Source organism: Corvus hawaiiensis, chromosome 1, assembly GCF_020740725.1.
Source record: "Corvus hawaiiensis isolate bCorHaw1 chromosome 1, bCorHaw1.pri.cur, whole genome shotgun sequence".
NCBI lineage: Eukaryota > Metazoa > Chordata > Aves > Passeriformes > Corvidae > Corvus > Corvus hawaiiensis.
This window is the reverse complement of record NC_063213.1, coordinates 11,751,045-11,770,746: the sequence shown is the minus strand read 5'-3', so window position 1 is coordinate 11,770,746 and position 19,702 is coordinate 11,751,045. Positions and strand designations below refer to the sequence as shown.

Genomic DNA, 19,702 nt, shown 5'->3' with positions numbered 1-19,702 from the left:
ACGGGTACTTCCAAGCCTATCTGGACCGAGCAGTCCCTGTGCAGAGGCTTTGCGCGGCTGCAAGGGCTCTGCACCCGCAAGGGCTCTGCTCGCACAGGCACAGCCGCAGCTTACAGCGGCTTTAGTAACTCACTCACTGCTGCTCACCTTGCCCATTCTGCTCACCAAGTGTTTGCATTAACCTATCAATGCACTGGCAAGGCATGGGCGAGCAGCGATGCAGCCCTCGGAACACACTGATCTCAGGTATTGTGTTTCATTTTGCTGTTTTCTTTAATTTGGAAAAGCAAACAATAAGCTCTGCTCAAAGGTCGCTCCTTTCACAACCAACGACGCTTTCCATTTTCCTGAGAACTTCCTGAACAACGCAAAGGCATTTCCAAGAGACTCCCCTGCCACCGAGGCCAACCCTCCCCAAAATGGTAAACAGAGCCCCCACAAACGCGGCCCCACAGCCCTCGCGCTCGGGGCGGCTCGGGGCGGCTCGGGGCGGCTCGGGGCGGCTCGGGGCGGCTCGGGGCGGCTCGGGGCGGCTCGGGGCGGCTCGGGGCGGCTCGGGCGCGGCTCGGCTCCGCCCGGCGCGGGGCGGGGCGGGGCGGGGCGGGCGGAGCTGCAGAGCCGCCGCCAATGCGGGCGGGGCGGCGGCGCCTGCGCTGGTCCCCGCTGCGCTCTGCTGTGCGGCCGGGCCCGCCGGGCCCCGCGCAGCCATGTGGAGCCGCTACCGGGCGCTGCTGGGCCGCGGCCGGTGAGCGAGCGGGGAGCGGGCGGGGATCCTCGCCCTGCGCTGCCCTGGCCCCTGGCGCTCGGCCGAGGGACGCGGGACTCCGAGCCCCTGCCCGGGGCACAGGGCCCTGCTCCCCTGGGAAGCCCTCGCTGGAGCCCCCGGGCGTCAGGGCCGGTGTCGGTCGCGGCTGTGGCACCGCCGGCAGGAGCGCGTTTGTTTAAAGGGCATTGTGTCGTTTCAGGTCCTTGAGTCGCAGGTCGTGGAGGTGGAAGAGCGTTGCCGCGAACGAGAGAGCGCTGCAGTACCGGGTGAGCGAGCAGATCCACGGCTTCACCGTAAAGCAGGTGAGCGTCGCCCGCCGCTTGCGTTTCCTCTGTGTGTACATAAACTTCCCTGTGGCTGGAAGGCGCCTAGGTGACTCCAGGGGTCTGCAGATTAAATACTTTGGGTGGTAAGTCATAAAAATGATACAGGAGTTCCTTGTAGTACTTGTCTGCAAACAAATACTTTAGGTGCCATTATATATAGATCAATACATGTAATAGTATATATGATAATAATGGTGTATATATATATATGTATAGATATAAGGAGCTAATTCTAGAGTAAATAACGCACCCCAGGAGCTTGTGTGTCTGCTGCAGATGTGACCATTTGGTGTGGCTGTCTAAAAGTCCTGGCAGATAACAGAACTTCACAGTGATCGCTAGTGACAGCGCTAGTGGTTGAACAGGGTCCTTGCTCTTTTTTTTGCTGACCTAGCCACTGACATTTGAACATACGCCTTTTCTTTTTGTATTTCTGGTTAAATTTTTATCTATGCCATAAGAATATGTTTTTTTGTGGTAGTATACTTTCATTGGGTTATAAATTTTATTTTCTATTTGCGTAATTACTTTTTCCTCTCAAACCATAGGAGCAAAAACTTACTTAATACTGTATAAGCCAGTATTATATTCAGGATCAACAAACTGAACATTGCTATATTATGCACAATTTATTTGACTTAGTTGAAGTCGCACTGCAATACAGATGTTTTCTTCCAATGTAGGTGACAGCTGTTCCTGAGCTGTTCCTGACTGCAGTGAAGCTTAGTCATGATGGTACAGGAGCCAGGTATTTACATGTGGCTCGGGAGGACTCCAATAATCTGTTCAGGTAAAACATTAATATAGGTATTATACGTTCAATCTCAACATCATCTTGTGTTTTTTCACTTGTAATCTAGCATCGTGGTTGGATTATTCTGTGGTAACAGGGAGGACAGTACTTCCTTTGTAGGGCTTCTTAGAATTTTTCAGGTGGGAGCAGATGTCGTGAAGTCTGTTGTTCAGTCTGCCCCTCAAAACAGGGTCAGTATTTAATTCAGATGCAGTTGCTGCCTGGAAAACTTTCAAAAACAGATTATGCAACCATAACCTTACATGAAGTTTTTTATTTGAGCCTTTTGGGTAAAAATAAATGTGTTGACTTGTGTGCTGAAAACTTCCGGTCTGACTCCAGAGCTAGAAGAGCAGAAGCTGTACACCCTCTGAAAAAGATGGCTGAGCACTCAGGAATCTAAAGAACTCAAACACTGCATCCTGGTGTGTGCCATGTTAGCTGTTAGCCACTGATGATACTCCCATAAATCACAGGTGCAGGTAGGAGTGGGTGGACTTCTCCTCACAAATGGCTTCATCTCTCTCCATGCTCTCTCTTGCAGTATCCAATTCCGAACCACTCCAATGGACAGCACTGGGGTCCCACATATTCTGGAGCACACAGTGTTGTGTGGTTCCCAAAAGTATCCCTGCAGAGATCCCTTCTTTAAAATGTTAAACAGGTCACTGTCCACTTTTATGAATGCATTCACAGGTAAGCCCAAAGGAAGTAATACCACTTAAAATGCATGAGGTTTTATTGCAGTAGAGCTGTCTGCTGGCTCTCCTTAATTTGACTTTGGGGAGCCATTATTATTAGGTGTGAATGTTGTGCGTGAGATATTAAAAAACTTAGCAAGGCAAGCCAACAAAATAAATCTTGTTCATTTGTCAGTTGCAAAGTCCCAATAGAGCTGGAGCTTTATAGCATTCAACAATACATTTAATTATTTATAGGGATATATGGCTGAAGCAAAGTTTTCATGGTAAACTAGCTGCAGTGTCGAATATCTGTGTATTCCTCAGCAAAAATATATTTCATTTAGTACATTTCTTCTCTTCCCGTTATTTATACGGATGAGAAATTAAAAATCAACGAGGGTAAAATGCATCTTAGACTTTCTAAAATTCTGATTTATTTTTATGTTTATTTATATGCAGCTAGTGATTACACACTCTATCCGTTTTCAACACAAAATCCCAAGGACTTTCAGAATCTCCTGTCGGTGTACTTGGATGCAGCTTTCTTTCCATGTTTACGTCAACTAGATTTCTGGTAAGACAGTTTGAGATGTACGCAAACCTTAAATTAAAAAAAAAGGCCCCCCAAAATCAACAAACCCTTCAAATTCTCAACATTTGCTATTATTAATTTTTTCAGGCAAGAAGGTTGGAGGTTAGAACATGAGAACCCAGCTGATCCTCAGACACCTCTAGTCTTCAAAGGAGTTGTTTTTAATGAAATGAAAGGGGCATTTGTAAGTTTTGTGAATGTTTGGTTTAAGATCTTAGAGATGGTGAAGTAGCTTCAGCTGTAGGTTATCAATGGCATTATTGCACCAGAGATTCCCGTTCCTCCTTCTGAAAATTTAAGTCCTCAGTAAAGTCAACAGTGTTGCATAGATTTTTTTTTTTTTTTTAAGTTAGCCTGTCAAAAGTTTGTTTATATATAAACAAGCACCTTGTTAATGGATTTATTGTAAAATATTCTCTTACATTACCATGGAAACATAGGTAGTTCTATTAAAGTACATGGGACTGCATGCTTATGTGAAGAGATTGTGTAAGTTAGAGCTCTGAGGTCTTGTTACTGAATGCCTTTTGTCTTTAAAATGTGTTTTGATGGCTTTCACTGAAGTGTAGTGTTTTCCTATTAAGACAGATAATGAGAGGATATTTGCACAGCACATGCAGAATAAAATCCTTCCTGATCACACTTACGGTGTAATTTCTGGTGGAGATCCATTATGTATTCCTGACCTTACATGGGAGCAGCTTAAGCAGTTCCATGCCACACATTATCATCCAAGCAATTCCAGGTATGTAAATTGGTGACTAACTTCCTAGGTTATTGAGTTAGTGCTTTGTTTGTATTTTTGTGAGGAGAAAACCAGCAGCACAATGTTTTTATCCACATGGTCAGCAATAAAGATAACCTGTGCCCTACAGCAGCTAAAACAGCATGGAAGCAAGGAATTTTTATTCTAGGAAGAGCAGTGAAGAGTGAATTGAAAGCAGGAAAGAAAGGTGGCTAGTTTCTAAGGTGTGTCTGTTTGCTTGATCATGAATATGTGTTTTGGAGATTTTTGATTGATCTGAACTCATATGAGCTGGGGGAAAGGAAGAATACTAGTAAGTATTTAGCCATAATGTTAGGGAGTTAAGATAAAAGTGGCGCAGATGAAGCTAAGTCCTCTTTGAAGTAACACAGATTAAGTTAGAAGTTACAAATGAATGATTTCATTTCCTCCTGCATCACATATTACTGTAGAGCGTTCTAAATAAGTAATTTGACTCAGGTACTGATCTAGTTGGTATTAATAAGGTATTCAAACTGGAAGTCAATTTGAAAGTTACGTGCAGGGAAATAATTGTTTCTTCTGTACTAATTTTGTGGCCAGTCTGTTACTCTGATTAATTCACTTTTGGAACATCAGCTTGTGTCATAACAGTGAATTTACAATCCGCTGATTTTTCTCATCATCCCAAGTATTCTGCTGTACTTGTGTTGAGATTTTAATCAGGGGAGGACATTTTCCTGAGGCATACCTTGTGCTCATATTTGGCCCAGTGGAAGTCCTGTAGGTACAGGAATGTGTTTAGTGAAGTGAGCCACGGAACCCAGCCATGTTTTATAGGCATACAAAACCTAGGACATGGATCGCTGTATTTTATACTTAAAGTGTGAGGTCTGTAAGAATTTTGTCTTCTGAAACTTAGGAGCACAGGGTTTCTGGCTTCAATGACTAATTTTTTTTTTCTGGAGCATTGTATATTCCTGCAACTGAACAAATTTGAATATAATAAAACCGAATGTAGTGAAAATAATAAGGTGTTTCGTGGCCCACAGGCTGAGAAATGTGGATTTGTATCAGGAGATCTGAGTTTTATATACGTCGCAGATTGTAAGACCCCTAGGTTGAAGACCACCAAACTATGTTCCACTCCAGATGTAACAGAATTACTAGAAAGCACATGAAATTCAGAGTATAATATAAGTAGCTACTATAAATTTCATAATAAATCAGATGCTTAATCCCAATATTTTATTTGAAATGCAGGTTTTTCACTTATGGTAATTTTCCACTGGAGCAACATCTGAAGCAAATACATGAGGAAGCATTGGCAAAATTTGAAAGAATTGAATCAAATACTGACATCCCAAAACAGAAACTCTGGGCAAAGCCTGTAAGTATAAAAAAACACACTAAAAACACTAAACCAAAAAAACCCCGGATTAGAGTTTTAACCCAACCTGCTGGAGTAACTCTTTTGTTTAGAATTGTGTAAATGATCTGAAGTATTTTTATTTTTCATTACAGTGGGGAAAAACTACAGTTACTTTTGAGTTTCAGTAATGTAATGATTGCCTGAAGTTGTTTGGTTTTTTTTTATTTCCAGTTTTCAAGTCCCTTGTCATTTGAAGCGCTGAAGAACTTATTAATGGAAAGCATTCAGGGCTAATGAAAGAAATACTAAGACTTAGTGTCAGGAAATATGCTTTCTGATGGTATCTAATCTTCCAAACATTGGTGTCAAAAATAGTTCTCATGTTCTCTCCCTCCCCTTTCCTCCTTTTCCTCCCTGGTTGTCCAGAAGTGTAAACATTTATTTGAAAAACATCTCAGAATGTTATTTATGGCCAGACTTTATTCAGCCTCTCCTATATTGTCCACTTTTAAAAATTGAGATACCACTCAGATTTTTCAAGATGTCCTGTATTTGTGTATTTGGATCAATATGGATCTTGAATTTACTCATGAGAATCTGTAAAATTATTTTTAATCATTGGAAAGATGATGCTGTGAAGATGCAAGCAGTCATTTTTTGTTTGTAACTTCTGCTCTGAGTTTAGTGTGTATCCTTTATTATACTTTATAGAGAGAACACAGGGTAACATGTGGCTTAGACTCCTTTGCTGCCGATCCTTCCAAGCAGACCACTGTCAGTGTCAGCTACTTGTTGACAGAGTAAGTATATCAAAATGAAATTCTAAATAAAAGGTTCATTTTAGATCTTTAAGCAAGGTGCAGGCATGTTGCTTGTCTCCAATCCCTCGTGATAAATGTCATCTTTAAGAGAAATAATGCCGTGGAAAAATAGACAAATCTTGCTTTAGTAAATAAAAGTTTAATTGCTTAACAGAATTTGCTTTAGCAGACAAAAGGAAAATCAGGTGTTACTTTACAGAACTGTTCAGTGGATGAGACATTTGAACATCGTCTTTCTTTTAATGTTCTGCCATGTGCAGTCTGTTCTGTATGACCTAATACTAACTTACTCCCCTTGCAGCCCATTTTGAATTGCTTTCCTGGTAGTTATAACAAGTGGAAGACACAGAGCCCTCCTAGTTCCCTAAGGTCTGATGCAGGGTTCTTAGGTGACAATTATTTCTCCCTTGCTTCCTCTGCCTTTGTTTTCTAGTTCTTTTGAAATGGACTCAGTGATACTGGGTGTCACGTATGGTTTTTAAGAACTAATAGTTTTTCTTCAGTATTACAGACACTTTTGAAACGTTCACCCTAAGCCTGTTGTCTTCACTGTTGGTTGATGGGCCAAATTCTCCTTTTTACAAAGCCTTAATTGAGTCTGGAGTTGGTACAGATTTTTCTCCTGATGTTGGGTAAGATTCACATTTCATCACTATAAGCAATACAGAAAAGCTAAAAAACACTATTAAGTTGGAAGAACTCATCTCTCATACAGGCAATTTACACCAGAATATCTTATTTTAATATTAAAACATCTTAAGAGTTTCTCCAGGTGAACTGTAAAGCATTCTCAAATGTAACTTTTGGCTTGTCAGAGTACTTAGAAGCTAAGTTGGTTTAATCAAAGTTGTATTGTTTGCAGCTTACGAACTATAAAAAGGGTTAGATGGAATAAAACATGGAATACCTTCAGTGCCTTAATTTACTTGGGTTTTTCATCCTGGACATGAAGTATTGCTCAGAAGAGTTTGCGAGCTCTGTTCTGTACCGTGTTGCTTTTTTTGCTTTAATTCTATGGTGCAGTAGTAGGTAGGTTTGTCAGAAATGCCCCTTTGTGTAATTAGGTGCTGTTAACTTGCCATCAGCTCAGTACAGAAGGGTGTTTCAGCTGACACTTGCTCAAATTGCAGCTCTCAGCCCTTGCTCAAACTCCAGCTCCCAGCCCACCTCCTGAGCGCACTTAGCGCTGCAGGCTGAGCATGGGCGCATTGTCCACACCAAACTCGGGCTCAGCTGCTCATCACGTTTTTCCTTTTTTGTCAGCACAAAGAAAGAAGTGCCTTAAGAAGGCATGATTCCTCTGGCTGATTTTTAGACTTGAGGATGACAAAAATCATGCCTTTTTTTCCAGTGACTCTCTCAAGTGTTCGAGTGGGAAACATTATTATGCTCACCTGTGATTTTAGTGTCTTACTCCGCCTGGCTCAACTTCCTTTACATGAAGTAATTGGCTTCCTGCAAGTCCTGTCTCATGCATGCCAGTGCCATGTAGATGTCTTAATATTCCAGAGCATGGCAGTAGAAATCCATCTTTAGACACTGACGTAGAGATTGTTGTATTTTTTGTCTTACGGGCCTCTTCCCGGTTAGCTGGATTGATATGTGGTTGAACTGTTGTCTTGAGGTGACTTCATGATGTGTATCTCTCTTTATTTCCCCTTATGAAAAAGAACAGATTTTGTGGGGTTTGGTGCCTAGCCAGCTTCAAACCATGACAGTTGTTCAGTGAGCTGGCTTTTATTTGCCTTAGTGACTGTACTGATGAATCTACAAGAATAAGTTTGAGTCCAGAGATGAGTATTGCAGAATCCAATGCCTGAGCCTGCCATTGAATTCGTTGTGATTTTTAGACATGGAATTGTGGTTGTTCATGAGTGGATGACCACCTATTGCTTTTTTGTTAGCTTTGGTTTGAACTGCAGGGTGTTCTGTATTTCTGCAAGTGCCAATTTGTCTCTAAAGATGAGCTCTGTGATTGACCCTTGCCTGACAGCTTGGACACAATTGTCTTTATGCTTGTAATTTTTTTTTAATACAGTTGATAATAATTGCAGCAAATATGGAAAACTTCACTTTAACCACTTTGCAAATACTGCTTTAGAAGTACCAGTCCACTCACCTTAAGCAGAAAGTATGTTTGCTGTTACATGCAGCTAAAATTTTCACCTTAAAAAGAGAGACTTCTTTACCTGAAAGAAATTACAGATGAATGGGAAGATGAACAGAAAATACTAGCTTTACTTTGTAGCTGTTTTTCTTAAACCATATGCTGTATGTTTTCTTAATAGTGGCTACTACTACTGAAATTGAACAAAAAATGCTTTTAAGTTCCATTTCTTGCCTATTTGGTAATTATTTTACTTTCTATCTAGCTTTTAAAATCTTGTGTGTGTGTGTATGTGGAAATGGCAGGCTTTTCCCCTTCTCTTGCCTTTGTTGGTAGCTTTAATGCTTAAGTTTTAGTACTTGTCACGGAGCTGGGTGTGTTTTATTCTAGGTTTAATGGCTCAACAAGAGAAGCTTATTTCAGTGTGGGTCTACAGGGTATTGCTGAAAGAGACATTGATACTGTGAAACAGATAATTGATAGAACAGTCGATGAAGTTATTGAGTGAGTAATGCTGAATTTTTAAGAATACTCTTAGTTAATGTAATAATATGTAGGCATGTAATAATACAGACTTGCATATAATAACATGCCTTAAAAATCTAGTTATATTATAATAAAGGCACCAAATATTACTGTTCAATACTCTTTAAACTTGCATCTGCTGCTTCCTTTATTGTAGCTTATTCTCATCAGCATAACCTTCAGAAGATAAATGATGTTAGTTCAGTTTCTCTAAATGACACAACATAAGATTATTTCATATCAATTTAATTCAGTGTGAAAGACATTATTTTGTAATGCTTCCTTTATCGATATAATAATTCATTTTCGTAACTTCACTTAAAGTGGTCAGTGTTAATGGATATGATTTTGTTCTCTCATCACTCCTTCCCAAAGGAAAGGATTTGAGGAAGACAGGATTGAAGCTCTACTTCACAAAATTGAAATACAGTTGAAGCATCAGTCTACAAGTTTTGGACTTGCCCTGACATCTGTAAGTCTGTGTGTGGTTTTTTTTAAGAAGGGTTTAAAAAAAAAATCTACTACCTATGTATTTATAAAACATGGGGTCATTTGTAGGCTCTTGATATGTAAAACTTTCCACTTAAGGGCTCTTCTTTGTCATATTGTGTACATATTTCTTCTTTTCAGTAGCTGTCAGACTGTCTGTGGACTTCTCACTGTACGAGTTAATCAGGCAGTGAGCCTGTTGTCTTTGCCTGAATAGCAGCTTTGATTGCAGTTGCACTGGTTACTTCTGTGAGGGGCACATCATACTGGCTCTGGGAACTGTGTGTTTTGGCTAGATGCCTGTGTATTTTCTAAAAGCCAAATAGGACTGTATTTTTCTATGGACTTTAGGATTGTACTGCTGTAAGTTAATTTCTAGATTCACAAGGGAAAATGTACACTAATGCAGTTCTTGGCCTCAAATTTTGATACCAAACTGTTACGAAAAACACATTACACAGCAGAAGGTTGTGTCTTGAAGAAGTCTGCAAGTCATATTTGGAATAAGTGAGGTGTAGTATTTGCAGTCACTGTGGAAATCAGGGTCTCCTGGAGCCACTCATTCTTTAATCTCCTCTGCTCCTTTCTGCTCTGCAGCAACCTCAGTTGCTTAGCGGCTCTTCTGCTTTCTGTCTCTTAGGTGATGCAGATTCTTTGCATGAGCAGGATTTCATGCCTAGTTATATACAGTTAGGCAAAGAAGCAGAGCCCTCGAGTAACTGGAGATTTGTAAATGGAAGAGCACAAACAAAAGCTGTTTCAAATCAGATTGCCATGCAGCCAAATAGGCAAATTGTGGATATTTAAGTGCCTGTCATGTTCATGGTAGATCTGGGAAAATAGGCCTGACTTTGATAGCCAGTACTTTCTGGTATGTCTTCAGGTATTGGGAGTAATTCTGTCTGATGAAATATTTATGCATATAACTTTATCTTTCAACATATTTAAGTCCTGAAGTTGATTAAACTGCTATGCCTTCATTCTGGAACAGAAAGCTCTTAAATACTTCTTGCTTTTAAACACCAGTCTTGCAGCATTTAGTGTTAATACTCCCACAGAGGAGAGTTGTGTTTCAGTTTGTTTCTCTGAAGTCATGTTTCAGAAGTTGACTTCGAAGAGGGCCTGAAAGGGACCTAGTTATAACTAAAGTGATCACAGAATCATAGAAAGGTTTGGGTTGGAAGGGACCTTTGAAGGTAATCCAGTTCCAACCTCCCTGCTATAAGCAGGGCAATCATTCACTAGATCCAGTTACTCAGAGCACTTTTGACATGTCCTCAAACACTTCCAGGGAATGGGGCACCCACAGCTTCTGTCAGGAACCTGTTCCACTGTCTCACCACCCTCATAGTGAAGAATTTCTTCTTTATGTCCAATCTAAATCTGCCCTCTTTCAACTTAAAACTGTTGCTGCTTGTCCTGTCTGGACAGGGTGTGGTAAAAAGTCTCTCTTCACATAAGCCCCCTTCTTACATTGAAAGGCCCTAATAAAGTCTCTCCAAAGCCACGTCCTTTTCCAGGTTTAACAACCCCAAGTCTCTCAGCCTGTCTTTGTAGGAGAGGTGTTCCAGCCCTTTGATCATGTCTGTGGTCCTCCTCTGGATCTCCTCTAACAGGTCAATGTCTGTCTGGCACTGCAGGCCCCAGAGCTGGATGTAGTACTTCAGGTGGGGTCTGATGGGAGTGGAGTAGAGGGGACAGAATCACCTCCCTCCCCTTGCTGGCCCTGATTCTTTGGTGCCTCCCAGGACACAGTCTGTTCTCTGGGCTGTGAGCACACATTGTGGTCTCATTTCCAATTTCCCATCTACCAATATCCCCAAGCCCTTCACTGCAGGTATGCTTTCAAATCTTAAACCATGCAATTTGTACTGATTATTGGTCATTGCCCCAGCCCCGGTGCAGGACCTTGCACTTGGCCTTGTTTAACTTCATGTTGTTCTTGTGGGTGTACCCCTCAAGCCTGTCCAGGTCCCTCTGGATTGCATCCCTACCATCCAGAGTGTCTACCACATGTCTCAGCTTGGTGTCATCTGCAAACCTTCTGGGTGTGCCCTCACTGCCACTGGCTGTGTAAGTAATAAAGGTGTTGAATAATATTGGACCCAGTACAGACCCCTGAGGGACAGACAGCACTTGTTACTGATCTCCCTTTGGATGCTGGCCATGGAAATGCAACTGCTTGCATGTCACTATCCAGCCAATTCCTTATCTGTCCAATAGTCCATCCATCAAGCCCTATCTCTCCAGTCTAGTGATGAAGGATATTGTGTGGGACTGTCAAAGGTCCTGTGAAAGTCAAGACAGGAGTCATCAGTGTTGATACTAGGAAAAAGCTGTTCATGAGAGGGTGGTCAAATGTTGGAACAAGCTCTCCCAGGTGTCTGGGATAGAGTTAAATCTCTTCCGGTGGCTGGAAGGGGGCTGTGTTCCTGGTTTGAGCTGATAACGCGGGTGGGTGTTTTCAGTACTGCTCAGTGTTGGCACAGTGTTGAGGCCTTCCTCTGCTTCTCATTTAACCCCACTCCACCAGCTGGGAGGAGACACGAGGGGACAGCTGACCCCAAATGACCCAAAGGATGTCCCACACCATGCTCAGCAGTAAGAGCTGAGGGAAGAAGAAACGAGGGGATGTTTGGAGTGATGGTGTTTGTCTTCCCAAGTCATCGTTATGTGTGATGGAGCCCTGCTGTCCTGGGGACGGTGAACATCTGCCTGCCCCTGGGAAGAAGGGAACGAATTCCTGTGTTTGCTCTGCTTGCACACAGCTTTTGCTTTACCTGTTAAAGTGCATTTATTTCAACACATGAGTTCCTTTACTTTGACCCTTCTGATCCTCCCCCATATCCTGCTGTGAGGGCAGGGAGTAAGTGGCTGTGTGGAGCTGAGCTGCCAGCTAGGGATGAGCTGTGACACCAAAGAAGTGGTCTTGGCCCCAAGCCTGCGAGTGTTCAAGAACTGCTTGGACAATGCTCTTAGATGTGTGGTTAAACTTTAAAGTTGCCCACTGAGAACCAGCATTGAATTGTTGTAATGACCCCACAGAAGCCTCAAATAAAGATTGAATACTTTTATTTCAAGGGAACTTGAAATACTCAAGCATGTTATAAAAGTAAACTATTTTTTGTATCATATTAGGGAGTTTCCACAGAATAGATAAAAATAGTTATTACTAAAAAATGCTGAAGGCTTATGATACCTGCTTGTAATTAAACAGGTAAGAAAAGAGAAGGTGGGTTTGACAGTTAGAGGCTTTTTTTTTTTTTTTCATACGTCTTGGGATTTTTATACTTAGCTTTGGTTTTGGTTCTTTTCCCCATTCATACAGAGTAGAAATGGAGGAGCTTTTGTTATCTTACACTTGTGGTTTTGGAGCACTTTTGATAGCAACTTGAGCAAAGTTTATAGTCTGAAATTAGAGAATAAAAGAAATGTCCTGGGGATATTTCTGGTTATTTAGTATTTTCTTTCTCCAAAGTCCCATCTGTTTTACTATGTTTTACATAGTTTACATGTTTGAGTCACCTTCCTATAAATCATTTCATCTAGCTGATATAAGACTGTAATATATATGGACTGCTTTGCTTCTACCACCTGTTTCTGTTTTCCTTCTTTCTTGAGCTGAAAAATTAATTGTAAATGTGAGGGAGTAAAGAACACTACAGTATGTTTCCGGATATACACATGTATGCAAAAAAAAGTAATAATAAAAAAATGGTGGTTTGGTATGATGAAATTAGAGGCAGGAATGAAGAGAACAGGACACAGGAGATGATGGAATAGAACCTTATTCTGAACAGTGTTTTTCCCCCTACACCTGCATTAGCACTGCTCATTCTGTGTCTGCTAGTCAAGTATAAGTGATAAGGTGCTTTTGGAACACAGACGCTGTCAGCTAGAGAAATGCAGGTGGATTGTCCTGCTTACCTAATTCTTCTTTCCTGTTCAGTACATAGCATCGTGTTGGAATCAAGATGGGGATCCAGTGGAGCTTCTGAAGATTGCAGATAAAGTCTCTCAGTTCAGGCAGTGTCTTAAAGAAAATCCCAGATTTCTTCAAGAAAAAGTTAAAACGTACTTCAAGGTAGGCCAGCTTATGGAAAGTTATCTCGTATTAATTTTTAAATCACAGTTTAGTATTTGAAGTTAAACTGAAGGCTAGTTTTTTATTACCATATTGCCTGTTTCTAGGTGTAGATTGAACAGGGGCACATTGAAGTGAAGCATGTTAATTCTGAATGGTTCAAGTGAAAACTTTTCGAAGTGGAAAAAAAAATCTGGTTGGCACAGGCCGCTGTGACTGGAAAAGGAACAGCACTGGGCCTCCCTGAGTGTCTGCTGTAGGTCTGGAAACCTCTAGGGTTCCAACCTATGGCTCAAGATCCTCAGGAGGGGCTGTCAGGCCACCACACACAAGCTCGCTATCCCCAGAGCGATGTTGAGCAGGATCACAAGCGACTGAATCCCCAGCTCACTAACCGAAGGCTGAGAGATTGAGAGGGGTCCTTTGCACGGGTTCCAAAAGGCTTTGTTCCTCAGAGGGTCCAGGTACAAAAGACATTAACAAGGGAGGGTCCAGGGGTTTTATAGGGATACAGTTCACCAATCAGGTTTGGGCAAAGGGGAGGAGAGACTGAAAACTGACTAATCTGGGGGAAGGTGGGAGGGAGCAGGGAGAGAGGGACCAATGGGGTATTGAAGAATGAAGAACTTTCTAGAACATATACATATTCAACAGGGTGATACATATTAAAGAACATATGCATAAAACGGGGAAACTATTACATAACAGGGCAAGGGATTGTGGGTGCTCATCATAACTCTGGGGGAGAGTTTAGACCTCTGAACCAGCCCACCAGGTACTCAGGGCTGCATTCCATCCCTGTGGCTCACCTGCCACTTGAGTGGTAGCAGCAACTGCTGCCACATCTGGTAGGTCATTTGGAACCACACTGGATAGAAAACTAATTAAATACTGATATTTTACCAAACTGTGATTCCTGATGCACATAGGTGTTTCCTGATGAGAAGTTCAAATGTGAACAGAGAATTACAGACCTAGTTGTGTGTTCTTTAATATTGACATTACAAGGTATATCGCTTTTTTCTTGCAAAGGGTTTGGTTACAAGTAAGATTGTCTTGGTTCTCCTCATGTTCATTGAATTGCTGTCTGAATTTTGCTGTCAGTGCCAATTATTTTCTGCTCTTTTTCTTGTTTTCATCTCCATATGTTCTTCGGGAGTTTTTGCAGAAATAAAAAAAAGCAGTAAAGGCATTTTAACGCTTAATTGTTCTGAAGCCTTGAATTAGTTAATGCCAGAAAAAAAATCCAGTGATAGCAGTGCAAAAGTGGTGTGGGTTTTTTGTTGGTTTTGTTTGTTTTGTTGGCTTTGTTTTGTTTGTTTGCTTTTTTTGGTGGGTTTTTGTTTGGGGTTCTTTTTTCCTAATCAACTTGTTTGAGTTGTTTTGAAAGGCAGATTTATTATAAGCAACTGTCACCCTGATTGGAGTAAGTCTTGGTTCTAATATACTCAAAAGCAACAAGAGACAGTGGCATCAATGGAAATCAGTTTTCCTAAAGGCTTTCCTAGTGTCTGGAGGTAGTAGGGAGCTGTTAAAGTTTTGGCTTCTGTAGGGAAGAAAGGCAGGTGCAGTATTTTTATGCATTTTCTTTACTGTACAGTTCTGTTGAGGGGGCTGAGGCAAAGGCATAACCTGGTGGGAAGTGATGAGAATAGCTGGATGTTCGTACATCATAAGATTATGCACTGTTGTACCTTGTGCTGGGAAATTATTAAAGCAGGCAGGCAGGGAGCAAGGGAGAGGATGCCATTCACCCTGTCTGTTTTACTATGGCTGGTTAATTTTGCATTTCCCTCTTTAACTCTGTAGTCAGGTTTCTACAGTCTTTTCACACAGGCACGGGGAGATAAGATCATAAAACAGAATCTGATTACAGATTACCATTGTCCCAAATTGTTGGCAGTGTCTGTCAGTGGCAGATGTTGCTGTTTGATTCCTACATTGAAATGGGCGGTTTTTCAGGTTACTGTCTTTTGACTGGCCTCCCTTTCTTGTTAAGGAAAATGGAAGCTGCTTGAGTAATTTTGATATTAAGATTCCACAGTCTGGTATAAACAAGAATTCAACAGCAGTTGTGACTCTTGCATAATGCCTGGAGTTCTGTGGCAGCAAGGCTGATGTGGAAAGCATTTCTGAGCAGGATAAGGCATGCACATTTTACATCATGTGGGATCTCTGTGCACTCAAGCTTGGGCAGGTTGAAAGAGGTGTTTAATCAAACCCTCCTGCATTTAACAAAATTGCCCATCTTAGAACACTCTCCAGATAAAACTTAGAGCATGTAGCTCTGTAGCATTATGTACAGTTGTTTAACCTTGATTTAATTAAACTAATGAGTACTGTGTGCTGTTGAGGGACTCTGACTCCAGAATGAAACTTTGCAGAAGGCTGTTGGTGCTTGTTCTTGTGGTGAGCTGCCTCTTCCCCACCCATGTAGCATCTTCTCCTGTATGAAACCAAGGGTTCAGTCTGTGTGGTTGGGATACTTTTGATAACCTATAAGCCAAATGATGCACAGGCTGTTTTATTCCTGCTGATGGAGCAAAAATCTAAGGCAAGGAAGTTGCCCTCAGAATTAATAATGCTTTGTTTTGGGATGTATTTCTGCAGGATAATCCGCACAGATTGACTCTGTCAATGAGCCCGGAGGAAGACTACCATGATAAACAAGCTAAAATGGAAGCAGAAAAGCTGGAAAAAAAGGTCAATGCACTTTCTGAGGAAGAAAAAACCCAAATATTTGAAAAAGGTTAACTTGCTTTTTCACTTTTTTATTCGTATAACAGTTTTTTAGCTGGAGTATCTTAAATTCTCAGGCACTCTCCATCATTTGCTCTGAAAGGGATGGGGGTTTTTTATTGAAAATCTGTGTACATGTGTTACAGGGCTGTGCAGTGCTTACACTACAGTGTATGACTGGTATATTCCATTAGTTTTAACACTAAAAAATGGAATGATCATTGTTTTCATTAGGGCAGAAGAAAGGAAGTTGTTTTAAAATACCAATCTGCTTATGCTTTCCCATGTTAACTTGCACTAACTGGAAGATGAATTCAGAGAATCCCAGAATGGGTCAGATTGGAAGGGGCTGCCAGAGGGTTCTGGAATATCTCCAGTGAGCAAGACTCCACAGCCTCTCTGGACAATCTGTTCTGGTGTTTGGTCATGGGGCAGTAAAAGTTCTTCTGCCTGTTCAGTTGGAACATTTTTGTGCATCAGTTTCTGCCCATTGCTTCCTGTCCTTTTGCTCAGCACCACCAAGCAGAGCCTGGCCCATCCTCTTGGCACCCTCCCTTCAGATACTTACATAGCATTGTGTACCTTGAAGCTGTTAATTTATTGGCATGAGGTCTGCTTCATGCTCCTGTAAAACTTACATTTTGTAGTTATATTTCTTACATTTTCTGGTTAAAAAGCCAACTATAAAAGTAGTGCTGTGTTTAACTTATTCTGGAGAATAACTTACACTTGAAAACCGTGGGCAGTCATCTAATTTTGTTACAGCAGTGTCTAGTAACAGAAATCCTCCAAGAATGTGGTGTTAATCTTCTGAAGCTTTGGTGTGTGACAGGAGATAGGGGAGCATGAAATCAGAGGAGGCTTTCTACTTACAGAGATAAATTGGAGAGTACTCAGAAGTGACCAGCTAGTATCTGAAAGGCTGAAATGTGAAAGTAATCACAGCAATTCAGCTGCATCAGTGTTCTTACAGAGCACTTGAGTAAGAACTGGAGCAGACTGGGTTAGAAAGAAGCTTCTTATCTGCCAGGTCTGGGTCGATGGTTGCAGAACTGAGTGACAGGACAGATAGACAGGTGTCACTTCTTCAAAGATTAAATTACATGTTACTGTAAACAGGTTGTGAAGAGGGGATTGGAAAGAGAATCTAACAAGAGTGTTCTGTTTGCTGTTGTTACATGATAATCTGCAGAATTTGCTTTAGTAGAATATTTGCAAAATTGCAGATAGAAACTTGACTCTTGAGTTTTTCTGGTCTGCATCATCTCAGTAGGTTTTAGGTTTTGACAGCACTTTCACTACAAGCTGAAAATGACAATTTGGTATTCTCTCCTTACTAGGTTTGGAATTAATTGCTCTTCAAAGCAAACCTCAGGATACCTCTTGTCTCCCAGCTTTAAAAGTGTCTGACATCGAGCCCAAAATCCCCTTCACTGTGCTGGAGACAGCGCTCACAGGTTTGTCTGTGTCCCAGAGAGCAGCACTATTGGGCTGTTCCCTGGCTGCTGGCCCAGCTGTGGCCCCTTGCCCAGTACATGGACTGGCTTTGTGGCCCATAGCTGCTCCTTTTCCTCCAGCCCAGCCCCTCTGGGCAGACACGGCTGTGGATCCGCAGGCCCATCGCTTCCGAGGGGCAGCATGGAGCAGCCTCCCGGCCTTCCCAGGGCTGGCAGGAGCTCCTGATGGCAGCTCCCTGCTGCAGGCACACTTCCACCTTGCCGTGCAGTCAGAGGAGTCTCTAGGAGGCTCTTGAGCAATCTCCCCACTTTCCAAAGGCTTACCCAGGTTGCAGAACTCCCGGCAGCTGGTGCAGCAAGCCTTCCTTACTGCAGTCCCTACCCATTTTTTGCAGAATATTATGTACAGGAGCCATGGGGGGGGAAAAAAAGTTACTGTCATTCCTCATAACTTCAGTGCAAGTTTTTCCCTGCTTTGCTAGGGTTTTCCCCATGGATTGATAGGACATGGTAGATCTGAATTTCGTTACGGTTCTGTCAAAATTTTGTAGGTAAATACCATTCTTTAATATATTTCTAACAGACATTTTTCTTCAAAAATTACCAGCAAGTGTCAAGACTGTATAATTCTGATGCAAAAAATCACTTGGTTTTGTGAAAATTATAACATATATATTCTAATGTCCTGGCTTAGGAAGAGTGTACAGTACAAGAAGCTGCTCTCCTCAGCTTTTGAAGTGATGAAGGCAAAAATAAGAGGGAAAAACTTCTTGACTTGTTCAGAAGCAAATTACTACTTTTTTTATTTGAGTGTTACCTCTAAAATATGACCTCTGTTAGAAGAATTCTCTTTTCAAATTGTCCAGGTGTCCATTACCTTACCACGGACGGAAACAATAAAACCCCTTTGGTCCACTGTTCAGTATAATGTGCAAAATTTAAACAAGTACTGGCTCTGAAACACCAACAGAAAATTATTCTTAATGGGAAGTTCTCGTAAGAAATCCTTTTGCTTTTGTGTTTTTGTACTAGGAAGCTGCTGGTTATTCTTGGCTTTTGTTTTTTTATCCCTAGCTGATGAAATTCCTGTCCAGTACTGTGCTCAGCCAACCAATGGGGTGGTTTATTTCCGAGCTGTTTCCAGCTTGAACACACTTCCTGAGGAGCTCAAACCATATGTGCCACTCTTCTGCAATGTCATTACCAAGTGAGAGATTTATTTTCTTACAAGCTGAAGCAACAGGCTGTAATACAGCTCGCCAAAATACTAATATTGCCTTTAATAATTCCAGCATCTGTTCGTAATATAAAAGGGAAATGATGATAAGTTGGTTTCCTGCAGAAAATTGTCTTCTTTATTCCCCAGAGTTGCCAAATTGTTTCCCTTTCTCATTCACTCTCTGCATTGCCTTTTTGCCCAGTGTCAACACAAGCATTCCCTCAACAGATTGGAAAATTTCTATAAATGAAAAATAGCCTAGCAGAGATTAAAGTTTTCACTTGAAAAGACTTCTGGTCCAGTTTTGCCATGTGGGGACAGAAACAGTGACCCCATCACAGGGGAAAGAGGAGCAAAGAGCAGAACAAGTGACCTGGGCTTGGAGGAATGTGTTGTTTTTATTGATGAGAACAGCTCATGTGATGTTGTTAATGTAGTTCATATGGATGTTGGTAGCAAGCCTGCATGTAAAGCATGCTTTTTAATACAGCATTTTAAATTAACAGGATGCCCTTATATAAAAAAGCTTGGTGGAAAGCATTTATAAGGCATGAAGTATTATGTTTGTTGATAATGGCCCAAATTGTTTAGTTGCTAAATTAGTATTGTCCTAAACAGACTACTTTACAAATGCTACATGGATTTTGGTTTTGGTATACACTGAAGAGGGAAACAAATCTCTTGTTTTTCTCAGGATGGGATGTGGAGCCCTTGATTACAGGGAACAAGCCCAGAAAATAGAACTAAAAACAGGTGGTATGTCTGTCAGCCCACATATCATTCCAGATGATTCACACCTGGATGTGTATGAACAGGTAAATTAATCATAACCTTGCAGATGTTACATTTGCAGTAACAATTGTGTAGTTAAGGGTCAGTCCAGGCTTCCAGGGAGAGGGTCAAGCTAATGTGCATTGAAAACTCTGTGTATGAAAGGACTCCTGCCTTTTTGGTAAGATATAAATTAGATAATTACAGTAACTTAGTACTTTGTTAAGGGGAGTG

General features: G+C 41.5%; 1 protein-coding gene across 2 annotated transcripts in view; it reads left to right on the top strand.

The window, feature by feature from the left end:
* Positions 1-637: 637 nt before the first annotated feature.
* The window catches only part of PITRM1 (pitrilysin metallopeptidase 1), a 28,144-nt gene continuing 9,079 nt past the window's right edge, over positions 638-19,702 (top strand). Inside the window, exons 1-17 of one of the 2 annotated variants that reach the window (XM_048287654.1) lie at positions 638-745; positions 966-1,068; positions 1,776-1,882; positions 2,430-2,581; positions 3,028-3,142; positions 3,248-3,344; positions 3,745-3,905; positions 5,148-5,274; positions 5,968-6,056; positions 6,581-6,709; positions 8,575-8,688; positions 9,085-9,181; positions 13,148-13,282; positions 15,893-16,031; positions 17,362-17,478; positions 18,553-18,685; positions 19,392-19,512. In XM_048287654.1, the coding sequence (XP_048143611.1) occupies positions 708-745; positions 966-1,068; positions 1,776-1,882; positions 2,430-2,581; positions 3,028-3,142; positions 3,248-3,344; positions 3,745-3,905; positions 5,148-5,274; positions 5,968-6,056; positions 6,581-6,709; positions 8,575-8,688; positions 9,085-9,181; positions 13,148-13,282; positions 15,893-16,031; positions 17,362-17,478; positions 18,553-18,685; positions 19,392-19,512 (1,974 nt within the window). In that variant the 5' untranslated portion in view covers positions 638-707. Of the gene's footprint in view, positions 746-965; positions 1,069-1,775; positions 1,883-2,429; positions 2,582-3,027; positions 3,143-3,247; positions 3,345-3,744; positions 3,906-5,147; positions 5,275-5,967; positions 6,057-6,580; positions 6,710-8,574; positions 8,689-9,084; positions 9,182-13,147; positions 13,283-15,892; positions 16,032-17,361; positions 17,479-18,552; positions 18,686-19,391; positions 19,513-19,702 lie in introns of those variants that run through there. The other variant, XM_048287741.1, reaches the window with a different exon arrangement.